This window comes from Oryx dammah, unplaced genomic scaffold (genome assembly GCF_014754425.2).
Source record: "Oryx dammah isolate SB20612 unplaced genomic scaffold, SCBI_Odam_1.1 HiC_scaffold_11208, whole genome shotgun sequence".
In the NCBI taxonomy this organism is placed as follows: domain Eukaryota; kingdom Metazoa; phylum Chordata; class Mammalia; order Artiodactyla; family Bovidae; genus Oryx; species Oryx dammah.
In genome coordinates, this window is record NW_024080601.1 from 346,969 (window position 1) to 364,900 (window position 17,932).

Sequence of the window (17,932 nt, forward strand, 5' to 3'; positions counted from 1 at the left end):
AAACAGCATTCGAAGAAATACAGACAATGTATGAGAAACGTGTGTAATTTGATTTTGCTCTTCACTTTCTCTCCCTCAAAATACTTCCTACATGCCAGGCTTGTTGTTGGCACTTATAAATGAGAAAGGGTTCTCATCATCTCATACAAAGGGAAAAAGTGCTGATAGCTTGAAAGAATATTTTGGTGTATTTGTGGGGAGTGTGCAGTGGCATGTTATCAGGTAAGACTAGAGCCTGGAGCTGAATTTGACAATAGAAATCAGCTGTCTTCTTTCAGTGGAAAAGGTTTTAACAGTTGTTGATTAGTTCCCTACCTCATTCTTTGACCTTTACTGTTTTGTTGTTTTCTGAATGACCTCCAACAGCCAGTATTTGTGTCTGGTGCTTGAAAGCTTTTCTTAGAATCCTGGAAGGGCTTGTGCTCTTGCCTGATCTTGTAAAAGTACCTAGGAATTAACAGCTTATCTCCAGAACTGTTGAGAGGTGATATATAAGTGTTATGGCTCCTTCACCTTTCTATTTTTTATACTGTTTCCCAGAGGTTACTTTGGAATTAAAGTCCAGTTACCCACCTTGGTAGATATTTTAATATTGTACTCTATTTAGGCAACGTTGCCTTCCCTACATTCTAGTGCTACTTGTACTGAATCTTGGTCTCAAGGTTTGCACCCGTATGAACCCAGATTAAGATAATGATATTTCTGGTCTGGTAGATTAATCTGTCCTTAGTTTTTCTAATACCATTGTCATCAAGGAAGTTCATGTTAAATATAAGTCTTTAAAAGTTCATTATGATTTTAGTCTTGTATTTCTGAAGAATATTTGATTATAGATAACAGCCGGTATAAATGTATTTATATTTTAGTTCTTTTTGCAATTTATGCTCTCAATATTTTATCCACACTGTTTTATTCATTCTTGAGGTAGATAAGAGCAGCTGTCATTTATGAGAATCATTACTGTATTACTGAGTTTACACAAGTTGAAGCATAGGTTGTTTTCCCTCCACTTATTTGTTATAGAAAAATTTTTACTAAATTATAAAATGAGTGAGCTGTTTGTGGTTTTAGGGGGAAGAAAAGAAGAGCTTTTAAAAAGCTTTAGGAAAGAGAAAAATGTGTTAAGTTAAAATTTTTTAGTGGGTTAGGATGTTGTCATGTCTGTAGAAATATGTCTTAAAATTGCTTACCAAAAATTTTATAGTCAGAAAGAACTTTTCTTAAAGTGAATTTAAAATCCATGTGTACCTTTCCATAGAGAATAAAATTATTTTTAATAGCATTTTAAGACAATGTTTAAAATTTTATTATTTATATATATATTCATTTTTATAGTACCTAAAGCAGGTTGTACATGGTAGATACTTGATAAGTACTTTTTAAAAAATAGATGAGCACTTTGTTTATTTCTTTTAAAGTAATGTCTCATTCAGTTAAATAATTCATTGATTGTATATTTACTCTAGTAATTTCCTACTTTCTTCTTAGCACTGACTTGATACTGGAAATCTGCAGTAAATTAGACAAATTATAGTTCATGTGTTCATTGACTATTTGATAACAACATTTCATAGGAAGATAGGCGTTAAAAAATAAATACATGTGAGGAAGTTTTTGAAAATATAAGTGTAAAGGGACTATGAGAACACATAGTAAAGGCAGGTAAAGACTTTTTTTTATTGTTTTAAAGATTTACAGTATTATCAAATGGTACAGTATAACCTTTTGACTTTTGGGGGGAACTGAAATGCAAGAGTTGCTCTAGAAGAGTAATATTTTTTAGTCTGGTAGTCCATAACTGTGTTTACTGGCTTATATTATGAGGGTTCTTTTGAAAGTTTTTGTACTTTCACATATACTTCTTCATTTTGCTGATTGCCATGTTGTTTATATTATTTGTTAGGAACCATTTATGTGGTATCTAATGTTGATGTAATATAAACATCTTTATATTAAGTCTAGGCTCCTCTTCTCAACTAAATTAATGCCTCTTCTAAAATATATTTTTGTGTCCCAGGATCTAGTTCAGCACCTTGCATATAGGTAGGCATCTATTAAATATTTGTTGAATAAATAACATTTGTATGTGGAATTGATCTCTTAAATGCTTCTCATCTCCAAGACTCTTCAGAACCACTCAAAATCAAACTTGGTATTAGAACATTTTATGAGTCTTGCCAGCTCTTTATTGTAAGTTGCTTTTGAGATCCTTGCTTGGGTGGTTGTGAAGAAGAGGGAAAAGGTAACATACTGGTATTTAGGTAGGTATATGTTTGATTTGCATGCTTGTAGCAGGATAAGAGTCTAATAAATTTGATGATATCTAAATATGCATAGGTATGCTTATCTAAAATTACTATATTTCTGAGTGGTTTAGGTTGCTTTTCAATAGGTAATCTTGATTTTTCTTTTCCATTTTTCGTTAAAAAAGCAGGATTGCTTCACCGTGGAGGGGGAAGATTTGAGGCATGACTTTGAACGCTTACAACTAGCCATGGAAATGGTAGGATTTCTTCCCAAGACACGAAGACAGTGAGTTTATTTATTGTATTCCTTTACCCTCAGTAGAGATCCTTTGAAACAATTTTCTAATAATCCTGATCTAGTGCCTCTTCCATCTTAAGCATTACTTAGAATTAAGAAATTTATTTTTGGAAAAGACTTGTTTTGAATTTCTTTCTTTGGTCATAAACTCTTTGAGAATCTGTTGAAAGTTAGAGCTCTTCTTCCTAAAAATGCAGTCCATAAACATTTGCATATTATTACAGGAGTTCATGGTGCCCCCCAACCTCTCCGTGTACCTTCCTTAACTGTTGCTTTACAGCGCTTGCTGTGAAGGGAAGGAAACAATGGGGGGTATAAGGGGGATTGCTTAAAGTAAAAGAGAAGTGAGCTTACTTCGATAGAAAGTTCTTGTCAAGTTCAGGTGAGAGACAGAAAATAGGTGTAATAATGTCCTAGAGTAAACTGAGTTCATGAGCTGTAGAGCCCAAGGATAGGGATTATCTATTGGCTGGAAGAGAGGCACGTGTTCTTCTGAGACAGGAGGGAAGGACAATTGAGATGTAGATGTTTCACAGTAAGGGCCTACTGTTAGGCCATACAGTCCAGTGGTCTCCATTACTGTTTTTAAAAAAGGCATTATAATATGATGCTCAGTATAATATGATGTGGGGAAGCACTTAAAAAATACAATAATAAAGAAACCACCTTGGTTACTTTGTTTAAAAAAATACAAATTCTAAGACCTTTCTTTTAAAGATTCTAATTCAGTAGATCTGAAATAGCCAGTGTAGGGAAAGGACATTCCAGGTAGGATAAAAAGCAATTAGAAAGTCATGGACTTTTGAAACACCACAGAAGAGTCAGACAATATTAAGTCCCCTTTAGGGCTTCCCTGGTGGCTCAGTGGTAAAGAATCTGCCTGCCAGTGCAAGAAACATGGGTTCAAGTCCCTTATCTGAGAAGATCCCACGTGCCATGGAGTGACTACGCCTGTGCGTCACAGCTACTGAGCCTGTGCTCTAGAGCCGGGAGCCAGGACTGCTGAGTCCATGTGCCGCAGCTGCTAAAGCCTGCGGTCTCTAGAGCCCGAGCTCTGCAACAAGAGAAGCCAGCACAACGAGAAGCCTGCGTGCCAGTCCTAGAGAAAAGCCTGTGCAGCAGTGAAGACCCGGTACAGCCAAAAATCAAGAAATAAAATTTAAAACAAAACGAAAAAAGTCCCCTTCAAACAACTGTATCTGTATATCTGATGTAGATACAGTTCTTAAAGTGGATTTATATAAAGCACTTTGCACAGTGCCTGACATGGTAAACACTCAATAAATTTTAGTTCTTGTAGTTATGATTATTATCCTCATATTTCTTATTTATCTGAAGACTAAGTACTCTGTACTGGTTAATTTGCTTCATTAGAATTTTGGAATGAAATATGCCTAAGAGAAGTCACATAAGCAAGCTGTAATTTATGGTTTTATTTTCACAGGATTTTCTCTCTTCTCTCAGCAATACTACATTTGGGTAATATCTGTTATAAAAAGAAGACATACCGGGATGACTCCATAGATATCTGTAATCCTGAAGTTCTGCCTGTTGTCTCAGAGTTATTAGAAGTAAGTGATTATATTCTCAGTTTTCATTTCAAATACTGGTAACTTTTCAGTTTTTATTTTGTGTAACTATTTTGTAGGTATTAATGGGTTAATACTTTTAATTAATAGTGTTAGTCCAGAAATTGGAATTATTTCTATTATGTGTGCCAGATTTGGGTTTTCTCCCCTGCTTCCCTTTATCCCAGATATCTGTAACTCCTAAATTTGCTGAATAGGATGAATATTCCACTCTATACTATATCATGTTCTAGGTCTTTGTAAAGTTTCTCCTACATAGTAGGATGTTGGTCAGATTATTTTGTTTGAAGATGGGGTGTCCAGATGGGTGGAGAAAAGAGTACTGTTTTTTCTTTCTTCATGGTTAAATAGGAGTCAAAAGTCTTCATGTCCTGTGGCGTTTCTTCCCACATCAAGGTCCTCATTACCTTACTCTTTCTTCCTGGACTGATGATTCCTCATGTTTTCTCAGCTAACTTATCTTATCAGCTTATCTTAAAAGGGGTGTAGTTTTTAATGGGCACTCTCCTCTGATAGAACAGGAAATATGTATGTGTAAACTCACCTTGAGTATATTCACATATCTCCAGATATTTTTATGTGACTGTCTATATAAAGATTAACATGATCTGCACAACAAGGGAAACTATAAACAAATGGAAAGACAACCTATGGTGTAGGAGAACATATTTCCAAACGATGCAACTGATGGAGGGATAGTATATGGTATCACTGATATGTGAAATCTAAAAATATGATGTTGCTGTTGTTCAGTTGTCCAGTCATGTCCAACTCTTTGTGACCTCTTGGCCTACAGCACGCCAGGCCTCTCTGTCCCTCACCATCTCCCGAAGTTTGCCCAGTTCACGTCTTTTGCGTCAGTGATGCCATCCAGCCATCATCTCATCTTCTGACACCCTCTTCTCCTGCTCTCAATCTTTCGCAGCATCAGGGACTTTTCCAATGAGTCAGCTGTTTGCATCAGATGACCAAAGTACTGGAATTTCAACTTCAACATCAGTCCTTCCAACGAGTATTCAGGGTTGATTTCCCTTAAGATTGACTTGTTTGATTTCCCTTAAGATCGACTGGTTTGATCTCCTTGCTATCAAAGGGACTCTCATATGATACAAATGAATTTAGTTACAAAATAGAAATACACTCATAGACGTAGAAAACAAATTTATGGTTACCTAAAAGGAAAATGGGAGGGAGGGATGAATTAGGAATTTGGGATTACCTGATACATACTACCATATGTAAAATAGATAAACAATAAGGACCTACTGCATAGCACAGGGAACTGTATTCAGTATTTTATAATAACCTATAATGGAAAGGAATTTGAAAAAGGATATGTATTAATATATATAAATAAAACTGAATCACTTTGCTGTATACCTGAAACATTGTAAGTCAACTGTGTGTGTGTGTTAGTTGCTTAGAGGTGTCCGACTCTTTGCAACCTCATGGACTATAGCTTGCTAGGCTCTTCTGTCCATGGGAGTCTCCAGGAAAGAATACTGGATTGGGTAGCCGTTCCTTTCCAAGATTATTTAGGTCAGTACGTTTTCCTCCTTTCCTCTTCACTGAGGTTGTTCCATATATTTGTCATATAGTTTCCATGTCATGGCCTGCATTCTTTCCTGAGATTCCTCCAGCTAAAAATGTCTGTACCTCAAGATCCATGGATTATGTATGTGTATATGCATGGATTGTGCCAAATGCATAATGTTGTGTATCCTCCACTGCATTATCTTACAAAATAGTTTCACAGCCCTGAAACTTCCCTGTATGTCACCTGTTCAACCCCTCCCTACAAACTACTGATGTTTTTACTAGCTTTGTAGGTTTGCTTTTTTCAGAATGTAACATAATTAGATTCATATACTATTAATATATCATGTTTTCAGACTTACTTGTTTCACTTAGCAGTATACATTTAAGATTCATCCAGTGTATTTTCCTGGCTTGATAGCTCATTTCTCTTTATTGATGAATATTATTCCATAACGTGCATGTATCACAGTTTCTCCATTCACCTACTGAAAGTGAAAGTGAAAGTCGCTCAGTCGTGTCCGACTCTTTGTGTCCGACTCTTTGTGACCCCATAGACTTTACAGTCCATGAAATTCTCCAGGCCAGAATACTGGAGTGGGTAGCCTTTCCCTTCTCCAGGGATCTTCCCAATCCGGGGATCAAACCCAGGTCTCCTGCATTGCAGGCAGATTCTTTACCAGCTGAGCCACAAGGGAAGCCCAAGAATACTGGAGTGGGTAGCCTGTCCCTTCTCCAGCAGATCTTCCCCATCCAGGAATCGAACCAGGGTCTCCTGCATTGCAGGCGGATTCTTTACCAACTGAGCTATTAGGGAAGCCTACCTATTGAAGAACATGTTAATTATTTCCAGTGGTTTTTTTTTTTTTTTTTTTACAATTATCAGTAACCTTTTTTTTTTCTTGTTAAAATATCACTTATTTTTCAAATCTTGGTTCATGTACTGCTTCATTGGTTTTAACTGTATTAAATGGTTTAAACTGATTCCATCAGCATAGAACAACGTGGTTCTCCTTAGCATAATTCAGTATTGGCTTTGTTACATAGTTAATTGTTTACCAGTTTGTGTCCATTATAAGGCAGTGGCAGTGTTCTTTGAGATCTGTGAAGGTGCTTATTTATCTAACCTTACAGTGTTTTATTATTTTGTACATACCTTGCTGTTTGTTTATTAACTTTAATGGAATGAGTTAGCCTGGTAGAAGAGGGAGTACTTTGAATTGGAACTAGACTCACTCATTAGAAAGGAGTTCCAGAATGTGGAGTGTGGTATCTGAAAGCTGTAATTTTGAAGGTCATGAGGGTCAGAAAACAGATCTTTCAGACAGGACTTCTAGGTGATGTTTTAGTCATTCATTTCATATTGTGGTAATACAGAGCATTGTGGCTAGTGATCTTTCTTAGAAGTTTAGGCATTCAGCAAGTACCAAGGCTTCTAGTCCAAGTGAAATATTTCTTTTTTGGTGAGAGACTAATAAGAACAATTTAGGAAATTTAAAAAGGAACTCAGGTGTTTGTAAAACAAGGAGTAGGGTGCCGGGAATCCAATTCTGAAAATTGGGCTTACCAGTGTTAAAGTTAGACTAACAACTAAGTGTGATTTGATAGCAAATCCCACCTTTTGAATTCAAGCTTCTCAAATTCCTTCTTGTTTGGAGTGGTTCCTCTTTCTAGTTTGGAGTGGTTTGAGGAGTGAAGTTTTAATAATAAGTAGAAAGAAGATATCTTCCAAGTTAAGGAGCTAGAGAAGATCTGACAACACCTATCAGAGTGTCCTGCCTATAGTTAGACCATATTTTTATTTATCATTATTTTTTATTAAAAATGTTTTTTTGGCCCTAAGGCTTGTGGGATTTTAGCTTCCCAAGTAGGGATTGAACCTTGGCCCTTGGCAGTAAAACCACTGGGTCCAGACCACTGGACTGCCAAGGAATTCCCCCATGAAGTTTATTTATTTATTTTATTTACTAATTTTTTTGGGGGGGCTGCACTGGGTCTTCATTGCTGCATTTGGGCTTTCTCTAGTTGTGGCAAGAGGGGGCTTCTCTCTTCATTGTGGTGTACTGGCTTCTCATTGCGATGGATTCTCTTGTGGAGAGTAGTTGAGGCTCTCAGGCTCTAGAGCACAGGCTCAGTAGTTGTAGCACATGGGCTTAGCTGCTTCGTAGCATGTGGGGTCTTCCCAGACTAGAGATCGAACCCATGTCCCTTGCATTGACAGGTGGATTCTTAACCACTGCCACCAGGGAAGTCCAATAAAATTTAAAGATTATTTGGAAAATTATAAAGGTAGCTGATTAAAATATTAATTCAGTAATATTTTCTTAGGTTGCTTATTAAATCCAAATAAGATTAGTGTATTTTATGTGATTATGTTATGTGTGTAGACTTGTGTATGATCATTGTCAAGTTTTAGTGCCAGCATTAAATCAGCTCCTTAAAATGAATTAGGTAGTTTTTCATTCTTTAAAATCTTTTTTCTGCATTTAATAGAAGAATCATCAGAAAGAATACTATGTTTGTTAAAGATATGAATAATATCAATCCTATGACCAATGGTATTAATGTTCCTCCAATTAGTTTTGTGTTCAGGATTTTTAAATCTGGTTTGAGTTAATTTTGTTGATTTGTGTTTTTCTGGGAAATAATTGTTGATTAAATGTTGAAAGCTCACTACTTTTGTATTCATTGTGAATACTTTGTTAATGTTTAAATTATTTTTCTCTATGATGTTAGCTTTCTATTCATGTTTCTTAATGTTCTTTCTATTCATGTTTTCTTTTGATACATAATTTGTCTTTCATTTCTTATATACTTATTATGTATTGATTTATATTTTAACATATTTTTCCTGTTAAATTATGAAAAATTTTAGAATATAATATATATGAAAAAGGTATAATAAATTCCTGTAGACTCAAAATATTATCCAAGTAATAAAATATTACATGTAATTGAAGTCCGCTGTGTACTTTGCCCAGCAGAAGTATAAATACTACTATGAATTTAGTTTTTTTCCAAGTTTTTATTAATTGAAATTTTAAATGCGGTCAAAAGTGGAGAGATCCCCAAGTTGTTAAGCTTCATCACTTATTAATGTGGCCCATCTCTTTTCATCTGTATCTTCACCTCTGTTCCTTTCCAATTCTTTTAAAACAAATTCTGAAATAAAATCCCAGTTATCTAAAAGATAAGGGCTATGTTTATAAAAATATTCATAATAATTAGGAAATTACTGTATAGCACAGGAACCCTACTCAATACTCTGTGATGGCCTATATGGGAAAAGACTCTTAAAAAAAAAGGTGGATATATATATATAAATATGGCTTCCCATGTGGAACAGTGGTAAAGAATCTGTCTACCAGTGCAGAAGACGTGGTTTTGATCACCTGGTTGGGAAGATCCCTTGGAGTCAGAAATGGCAACCCACTCCAGTATTCTTGCCTGAAAAATTCCATGGACAGAGGAACCGGATGGGCTGAAGTCCATGGAGTTGCAAAGTGTCAGAAATAACTGAGCAGGCATGCACATATATTTACAATGGATTCACCTTTCCACACACTTGAAACTGACACAACACTACAAATCATCTATACTCCAAAAAAAATTTTTTTAATGTTATTAAAATACCTAAAAATAAATAATTTGGTTTTCAGTCTCAGCTATATAGTCAGTGTTCAGATTTTCTTTTTTTTTAATGATTTCCCTACAATTTCTTGTTTTTCATTGAGTTATAATTGACATACAACATCTTTCAGGATACATAGTTACAAAAGTTTATTTTCTTGTGATTAGGATTTCTAAGACCTCTTTTAGCAACTTTCAAATATGGAGTACAATTTTTATTAACTGTTGTTACCATGTTGTGCATTCCATTCCCATGACATGTGACCTTTATATTATATCTGGAAGTTTGTACCTTCCGCCTTGAATTTGTTGTTGTTGTTCAGTTGCTCAGTCGTGTCTAATTCTGCCACCCCATGTACTGCAGCACGCCAGGCCTCCCTATCCTTCTCTATCTCCCTGAGTTTGCTTAAACTCATGTGCATTGAGTTGGTGATGCTATCCAACCATCTCATCCTCTGTAGCTCCCTTCTCCTCCTGCCCTCAATGTTTCCCAGCATCAGGGTCTTTTCCAGTGAGTCAGCTCTTCTCATAGGTGGCTAAAGTATTAGAGTTTCAGCTTCAGCATCAGTCCTTCCAATGAATTAGTTCAGTTCAGTTGCTCAGTCATGCCCGACTATTTGTGACCCCATGAACCGCAGCATGCCAGGCCTCCCTGTCCATCACCAACTCCCGAAGTTCACCCAAACCTATGTCCATTGTGTCAACAATGCCATCCAACCATCTCATCCTCTGTCGTCCCCTTCTCCTGCCCTCAATCTTTTCCAGCATCAGGGTCTTTTCAAATGAGTCAGCTCTTCGCATCAGGTGGCCAAAGGACTGGAGTTTCAGCTTCAATATCAGTCCTTCCAGTGAACACCCAGGACTGATCTCCTTTAGGATGGACTGGTTGGATCTCCTTGCAGTCCAAGCGACTCTTAAGAGTTTTCTCCAAAAAAAAAAAAATTAAAAAAAAAAAAAAGAGTTTTCTCCAACACCACAGTTCAAAAGCATCAATTCTTCTGAATATTCAGGGTTGATTTCTTTTAGGATTGACTGATTTGATCTCCTTGCTGTTCAAGGGATTCTCAAGCATCTTCTCCAGCACCATGGTTTGAAAGCATTAATCTTTGGTGCTTGGCCTTCTCTATAGTCCAACTCTCATGTCCATACATGACTAATGGAAAAACCATAGCTTTGGCTATATGGACGTTTGTCGGCAAAGTGATGTCCCTGATTTTTAATATGCTATCTAAGTTCATCAAAACTTTTCTCCCAAGGAGCAAGCATCTTGTAATTTCATGACTGCAGTCACTGTTGTAGTGATTTCAAAGCCCAAGAAAATAAAATCTGCCACTGTTTGAATTTTTTCCCTATCTATTTACCATGAAGTGGTCGGACCAGATGTCATGATCTTAGTTTTTTGAATGTTAAGTTTTAAGCCAGCTTTTTTACTCTCCTGTTTTACTTTCATCAAGAGGCTCTTTAGTTCCTCTTCACTTTCTGCCCTTAGGGTACTGTCATCTGCATATCTGAGGTTATCGATATTTCTCCTGGCAATCTTGATTCTAGTTTGTGCTTCATCCAGCTTGGCATTTCGCATGATGTACTGTCCATATAAGTTAAATAAGCAGGGCGACCATATACAGCCTTGATGTACTCCTTTCCTAATTTTGAGCCAGTCCATTGTTCTATGTCCAGTTCTAACTGTTTCTTCTTGACCTGCATACAGGTTTCTCAAGAGGCAGGTCAGGTGGTCTGGTATTTCCATCTCTTTAAGGTCTTAATTTTCCAGTTTGTTGTGATCAGCATAGTCAAAGGCTTTAGTGTAGTCAATGAAGCAGATGTTTTTTCTGTAATTTCTTGCTTTTTCTATGATCCAGTGGATGTTGGCAATTTGCTCTCTGGTTCCTCTGTGTTTTCTAAATCCAGCTTGTACAGCTGGAATTTCTCTGTTCACATACTGTTGAAACCTAGCTTGAAGGATTTTGAGCATTACTTTGCTAGCATGTGAAATGAGCACAACTACATGATAGTTTGAACATTCTTTGGCATTGCCTTTCTTTGGGATTGGAATGAAAACTGACCTTTTCCAGTCCTGTGGCCACTGCTGAGTTTTCCAAATTTGCTGGCATATTGAGTGCAGCACTTTCACAGCATCATCTTTTAGGACTTGAAATAGCCCAGCCGAAATTCCATCACCTCCACTAGTTGAATTTAGTTTTTATCATTCCCATTCTTATTTTTATATTTTCAAAATAGATAGATGTGTCCATGAAGAATATATAGTTTTGTTCTGAATGTTTTCACACTTTATATGTGTTATACTATATGTATCATTCTAAAACTTGACTTTTTGACTTCATATTTTGTTTTTAAGTTTTTTCAGTGTTGGCTTATATATTCTAGATTCTTCTTTGAGCTGTTGTATAAGGTTCTCTTATATGAATAAAACATAATTTTTCTTTTTTAGTGGGGAGTGAGTTTATTTGTGATTTTCCATTTATAGATAGTACTGTGATAGGCCTTGTACATATATCCTTGTTAACATGTGTGAGAATTATTCTAGGATATAATTCAAGGAGAAAAATCTTGGGTATGGTATATACACATACTGAGCTTTATTGTTACTGACATATTACTGTCTATAGTGATTATACCAATTTATATAAGGGTATGGAAGTCATCTTTGCCCATGTTGTTGCCAGTTTACATTTGTTTGTTCCTTTAAAAACATTTCTTACATCTGTTGCATAGGTCATTCGTTTTCCGATGTTCAGTTTTAATAATAATTGCTTGCATGAAGAAATACTCCTCAGAATATTACAGTGTTTTTTTTTCTCATATGTGTTTTTTCTCAGTTTTGTCATTTTATGTAATCTGCATTATCGATAATTTGATTCTTGAAATATTTTAAATATATCTGAAAGGTTGAGGTTTTTACATTTAAACTTGGGCTATTCATCTTGTGAAGTTAATTTGCTTCAATATGTTTCTGTTGTTTGGAATTTGAAGATTCAGCAATGGATGCTCCAAAAGAAGGTTTATTTTCTTTATGGTGTAATCTTATTTTAAAATGTGATTGACCTGTCATGAGTTTGCTGGTGGCAGGGTAATGACTCACTGTTGTCTTATAAGTATAAAAACATGAACTGAAGTGATACATGAGAAATTCATGATTATTTTGGCTTCTATAGAGAGAATAAGAATAAAGGAAGCATCAACTTTATTTTAAAGTTTAACATCTGTAAGTGAAAATAAACATCTGAAACATCAATAACTATCCATTGTAATGTTCCTGGAATTCAAGAAGTATTGTTGGGATGTCCCTGGTGGTCCAGTGGCTGAGACTCCATGCTCCCAAAGCAGGAGACCTGGGTTCGATTACTAGTCAGGGAGCGCAGACCCCATATGCCACAACTTAAACTTGGTGCAGCCAGATAAATTCAGTTAAGAAAAAAAAGTATTGTTATTTTTTAGTCCTTGTATCCAGGTTGTGGGATTATAACTGACTGTCTTAATATATTTTTTGTGCTATTGTGTATTTTTCATACTCTGCACAATGAAGCATGTTTCTCTGTTATGATCAGAAAGAAAACTTTAAAAAGACCAAACTGTCTTATTTACCCTTTGTGTCTTTTTTGTGGTGAAGAAGGGTGAGTGGGACACTTAAATTCCACTTCGGCCAATAATTAAATTGCCTAGTGTATTCTCTTTTTGTTTTTTCTTTATTGCATATTTGCTTTTCTCATTATTTTTTTCTCTGTGTGATATTTCAATAAATAATTCAACCATTGTTATAAATCTTATATTGAATTTACTTTTCTGCTTCATAGGTTAAAGAAGAGATGCTATTCGAAGCACTAGTTACAAGGAAGACTGTGACAGTGGGAGAAAAGCTTATTTTACCATACAAACTGGCAGAGGTATGAATAGATTTTCTTTGAAATCAGGGAACTTTAAATGCTTTTTGAAGTTTAGGTTTATATTCTTGCTCTTAATAGAATGAAAATGACAGTAGGGATGATTGAAATATTTTCTGGGCTCTTGAAACTTGATTATGAGTTTTCTATCAACTTGGAAGCTTTTAAAGTTGAATGTGACTTTAAACAGTATGCTTACATTTTTCTCTAATGATCTTAATTTCATCACCATTTTAAATTTTCATTTGATTTATATGGGTAGGTAGCAATATTTGACACAAATGATTTTTCCTTCTTGAGCACATCATATCTTCTGGCACATCATACTCTTGGGTTACTTTTTCATTGTTGGCCACTCCTTTGCAGTTCTTTTTGTTTGTTTTTTTCTTCTTCCTGACTCTGTTCATAAAGGATGGGGTTCTGTAGGACAGTCTTTGTCTTTCCTTCTGTATACGTTTTATCTCAGTTGTCTCACTCAGTCCCATGGCTTTAAATATCATCTGTATAGTAAGGCTTCCACTAAAGTTTTATTGCTACAGGGAGCCAATATTACTGTTTTACCACTCAAGTCTATGAAAGTGAAGTGAAGTCAAAGTCGCTCAGTCGTGTCTGACTCTTTGTGACCCCATGGACTATGCAGTCCGTGGGATTCTCCAGGCCAGAATACTGAAGTGGGTAGCCTTTCCCTTCTCCAGGGGATCTTCTCTTCCCAGGGATCGAAGCAGGTCTCCCACGTTGCAGGTGGATTCTTTACCAGCTGAGCCACAAGGGAAGCCCAAGAATACTGGAAGTATATAGGAGTAGGAAAATTATTGAAAGGTCTACTACTTTATGGTGAAATTTTACAAAAATGATGAGAAATCATAGTGATGATTATAAAGATAGGGTAAGAATATAAGACTAGAAGACATGGAGGTGGGAAAATAGTAATTTAAGTGTAGAGAATGCTTTCTAGGCAGACGTTGATCCATTTATCCTGTTATTTTGGGTCTCTCCTGATTGTACCTGTAAGTCCACATTTCTTCATTATTCAGCTATCTTATGTCATATTTTATAGTTGCCAACTTTGAGAGTGCCTTTGTAGACCACAGAAAAAGTCAAACCATTCAAGAGTTTTGCTCTTCTTTTACATAAAGGTTCAATGCTTTTATATATTCTTTCTTGACTTTTTTGATTATTAAATATTTGTTATGTTTATTTGCATATTGTAACTTTAAATTCAGCTTTCTGAGATTATTTTTGTTGCTCCTGTTTTATTTTGGTTTATGTTTGTTTGGTCTGGAAGATCCACTGAAGTAGGAAATGGCACCCCAGTCTAGTATTCTTGCCTGGAAAAATCCACGGGCAGAGGAGCCTGTGGGCTACATCCCTTGGGGCTGTAAAGAGTCAGACGTGACTGAGGGACTGAGCACGTTTGTTTGGTGTATTTATTTATTTATTTAGTAAATATTTGAAAAAGCTTTTTGTGCCTAGAATTGTGCTGGGCATTATGGGTAAAATGAAGAGCAGTCCTTAAGGATTTTAGTATTTTATCTGAAGAGCAATAGAAAGAAGTGTTTTAAGCAAAAAAGTTGCCTTAGAATTTTTTTTTTTTTTTTAAGGACAGTCTGACAGCAATGTGAACAATCAGTTGGAGAGTGTGTTAGTTTCCTGTAGCTGTGTAACAAGCTTTAGTGACTTAATACAACCCAAAGTTATTATCAGAAAGTTTCCGTGGATCTGGGCCTGGGTTAGCTGGGTTCTCTGCTCAGGGTTTCACCAGGCTGAAGGTCAAGATATTCTTGATGGCTGTTTTTTAATCTGAGACTCAACATCCTCTTTCACGTTCACAGTTTGTTGGCAGGATTCACTTCCTTGTGGGACTGAGGTCCATAATTTCTTGTTTGCTGTCAGGGGCGATTCTCAGCAGCTGGAGTGTACTTGGCATTTCCTATCATGTGGTCCTGTACACAGCATGGCAGTTTGCTTCTTCAGGTCCAGCATGCGCTTACTCCCTAGTAAGCCACCTCTACCTGGGACAGTATCTCTTGGGTTAACTAAAAATTTCAGCTGATTTGGGGCCATAATTATATATTTAAAATCCCTTCACCTTTGTCCTATAACATAAGATAGTTATAGGAGTGCAATCCATCATCTTTACAGTCCTGCTGTCACTAATTGTGAGGGGATTTAGAGAGGGAGGGGATTTAGAGAGCATGTATACCCAGTGATGGGAGTCTTGGGAACCATCTTAGGATTCTAACACAGAGGGCAAGAGTGAATGTGCAAAGATGAGTTTGGAGGCTGTAGTAGTTACTACTCCTGAGGAGAAAGATGCTTGCTTCTGTGTCTAGAAAGGTGACATTCTGATAGGGAGAAATGGGTGTATTTAAAAAGAAAAAAATTTAGAAGATTAAGTCAACAAGATTTGGCAATGAGTTCTTGGTGGGAATCAGGGAGGAAGAAGGAGACTCAGGCATGAGTCCTGAATCCCAGGGACGGAGGAGCCTGGTAGGCTGCAGTCCATGGGGTCGCAAAGAGTCGAACATGACTGAGTGACTTCACTTTCACTTTTCACTTTCATGCATTGGAGAAGGAAATGGCAACCCAGTCCAGTGTTCTTGCCTGGAGAATCCCAGGGACAGGAGAGCCTGGTGGGCTGCCGTCTATGGGGTCGCACAGAGTCAGACATGACTGAAGTGACTCAACAACAACAACAACTATAAGAATATTGGTAACATTCAGTGAGACAGGAAACACTAAGCAAGATCTTGTTTGAGTGGGAAAATAATTAATTGGTATTTTAGCTAAGAGTCAGACACGACTGAATGACTTCACTTTCACTTTTCACTTTCATGCATTGGAGAAGGAAATGGCAACCCACTCCAGTGTTCTTGCCTAGAGAATCCCAGGGATGGGGGAGCCTGATGGGCTGCCATCTATGGGGTCGCACAGAGTTGGACATGACTGAAGTGACTTAGCAGCAGCAGCAGCAGCAGAGCTGATTGAGGTCAAACTGTGACAAGACTGCATTTTAGAGAAAAGAGGCTAAAAGTGTAATATTGGGAATTATGGTGCAAAAAGCCATATTCATATATTTGAATTTTCTCTGAATCTTTAAATTTGGTATGAAGAGTTGTCCTTTAATGAAAAATTCAGCTCATTTATATTGATTATGGCAACTAGCATGTTTTCTTATTCTGTGTTTTAAAATATTTTGCTTTTGCTGAATTTAATCAGATTTTCTTAATCCCATATTCCCCACCACCACCCCTCAGAAGCATAGAATGATTATTCTCTCTATATATTCTGCTGTTGATTTTCTTGATATTTTAAAGATACATTGTTGATCACTTGCCTAAGAATAGAGTTTTAGGTCCACATTATTTTTTCTCTCAGAACTTCTAAACATTTTCCAATTATTTTCAAGTTTTAATTGTTGGATAGAGAATTTGATACCTCTTTTCTCTTTTTCTGTGTAGGTAATAGTGTGTTCTAGCAACTTGAAGCTTTTTTTTTTTCACTTAAATTCAGAAATTGATTCATCATTTATATGTAGTCAGTTGTAGTATTGTCTCCATTTTACAGTTGTAAGAAAAGATTGTAGCCTAAGAGTTCAGCAAGTTGACAAATCTCAAATTGTTAGAATAAGTAAGAAACTGAAATTGGAATATAGTCTAGCTCCTAATCAATGCTCTGTACCTACTCTAATATATAAACTTCAAAATAAGTCCCTAAATAATAAATACATGAATTATTAGGATTTGTTTTTTTAAGTGATAGTATTCAGTTGTCTAAGACATGTGCTTCCCCAACCTTCTTTTTAGATTGTAGTGCCTTCTAAAAGTTGACTTTTCTTTAAGTAATATTCTTCATTTTTTAGATCAGTTTTAGGTTTTCACAAAAACTGAGTATATATACAGAGTTTCCATAAACTGGGGAAAGCTGGAGGTGAGGGAAAAAAACAAATCACAATAACTCCATAATGAAAGAATTGTTAGTGTCTGGGGAGGAAGAAATTCTAGATGTTACTCTGGATGACAGGCTGAAGACAACTAGGAATGTAATTGTGGTGATATTACTATTGTTTCAAGTGTCTGACTAAGATTCCACAGATAACTGATGCTGTTTGCTAACAGGTTTATTCCTATGCCTAGAATATTCTTCCTCACTTTAGCTGGCAAAGTTCATTTGTTAATAAACTTCCTATTCTACTTTCTTTACTAGATGAAATATATACCCCAATTTTTAGTAAAACTATTTTGAATTGAGTGACCTACATTTTGCTTTTTTAATCTTTCATGGCAGTTTTAGCCTGGATTTCCTGAGTTTGATTAAATTAATGAGTATATATAGAAAACTTCAATTATAAATTATTTATATTGAGATAAAAACTAATTTCTATTTCAAGATAATAAGCTTTTTTTCCCCCCAGCTTGTTGCCAATTTCACTTGGATTCCTAACTTTTTTTTTTCCCTCTAGGCTGTGACAGTGAGGAACTCTATGGCTAAGTCTTTATATAGTGCCCTGTTTGACTGGATCGTTTTTCGGATTAATCATGCACTTATGAATAGTAAAGATTTGGAGCAAAATACCAAGGTAGATATATGTTGGACTCTAATATATTTTTCCTGAAAAACTGTTTTAATAAAATGGTTAATGCATGACATTTAAAAACACAGAATTATATATAGCAATAAGTATCACCTTATAGTATTTCCTGCTATTTCTCTCCTTACTACTGTTTCTGTGAC

At 36.0% G+C, this 17,932-nt stretch overlaps 1 protein-coding gene across 6 annotated transcripts in view; it reads left to right on the plus strand.

The window, feature by feature from the left end:
• The window catches only part of LOC120860843 (unconventional myosin-IXa-like), a 181,065-nt gene that overhangs the window by 19,163 nt on the left and 143,970 nt on the right, over nt 1-17,932 (plus strand). For all 6 annotated transcript variants that reach the window (XM_040236546.1, XM_040236548.1, XM_040236547.1 and 3 more), the window contains 4 exons: nt 2,435-2,532; nt 3,989-4,115; nt 13,112-13,201; nt 17,661-17,777. In XM_040236546.1, the coding sequence (XP_040092480.1) occupies nt 2,435-2,532; nt 3,989-4,115; nt 13,112-13,201; nt 17,661-17,777 (432 nt within the window). The remainder of the gene's footprint in view (nt 1-2,434; nt 2,533-3,988; nt 4,116-13,111; nt 13,202-17,660; nt 17,778-17,932) is intronic.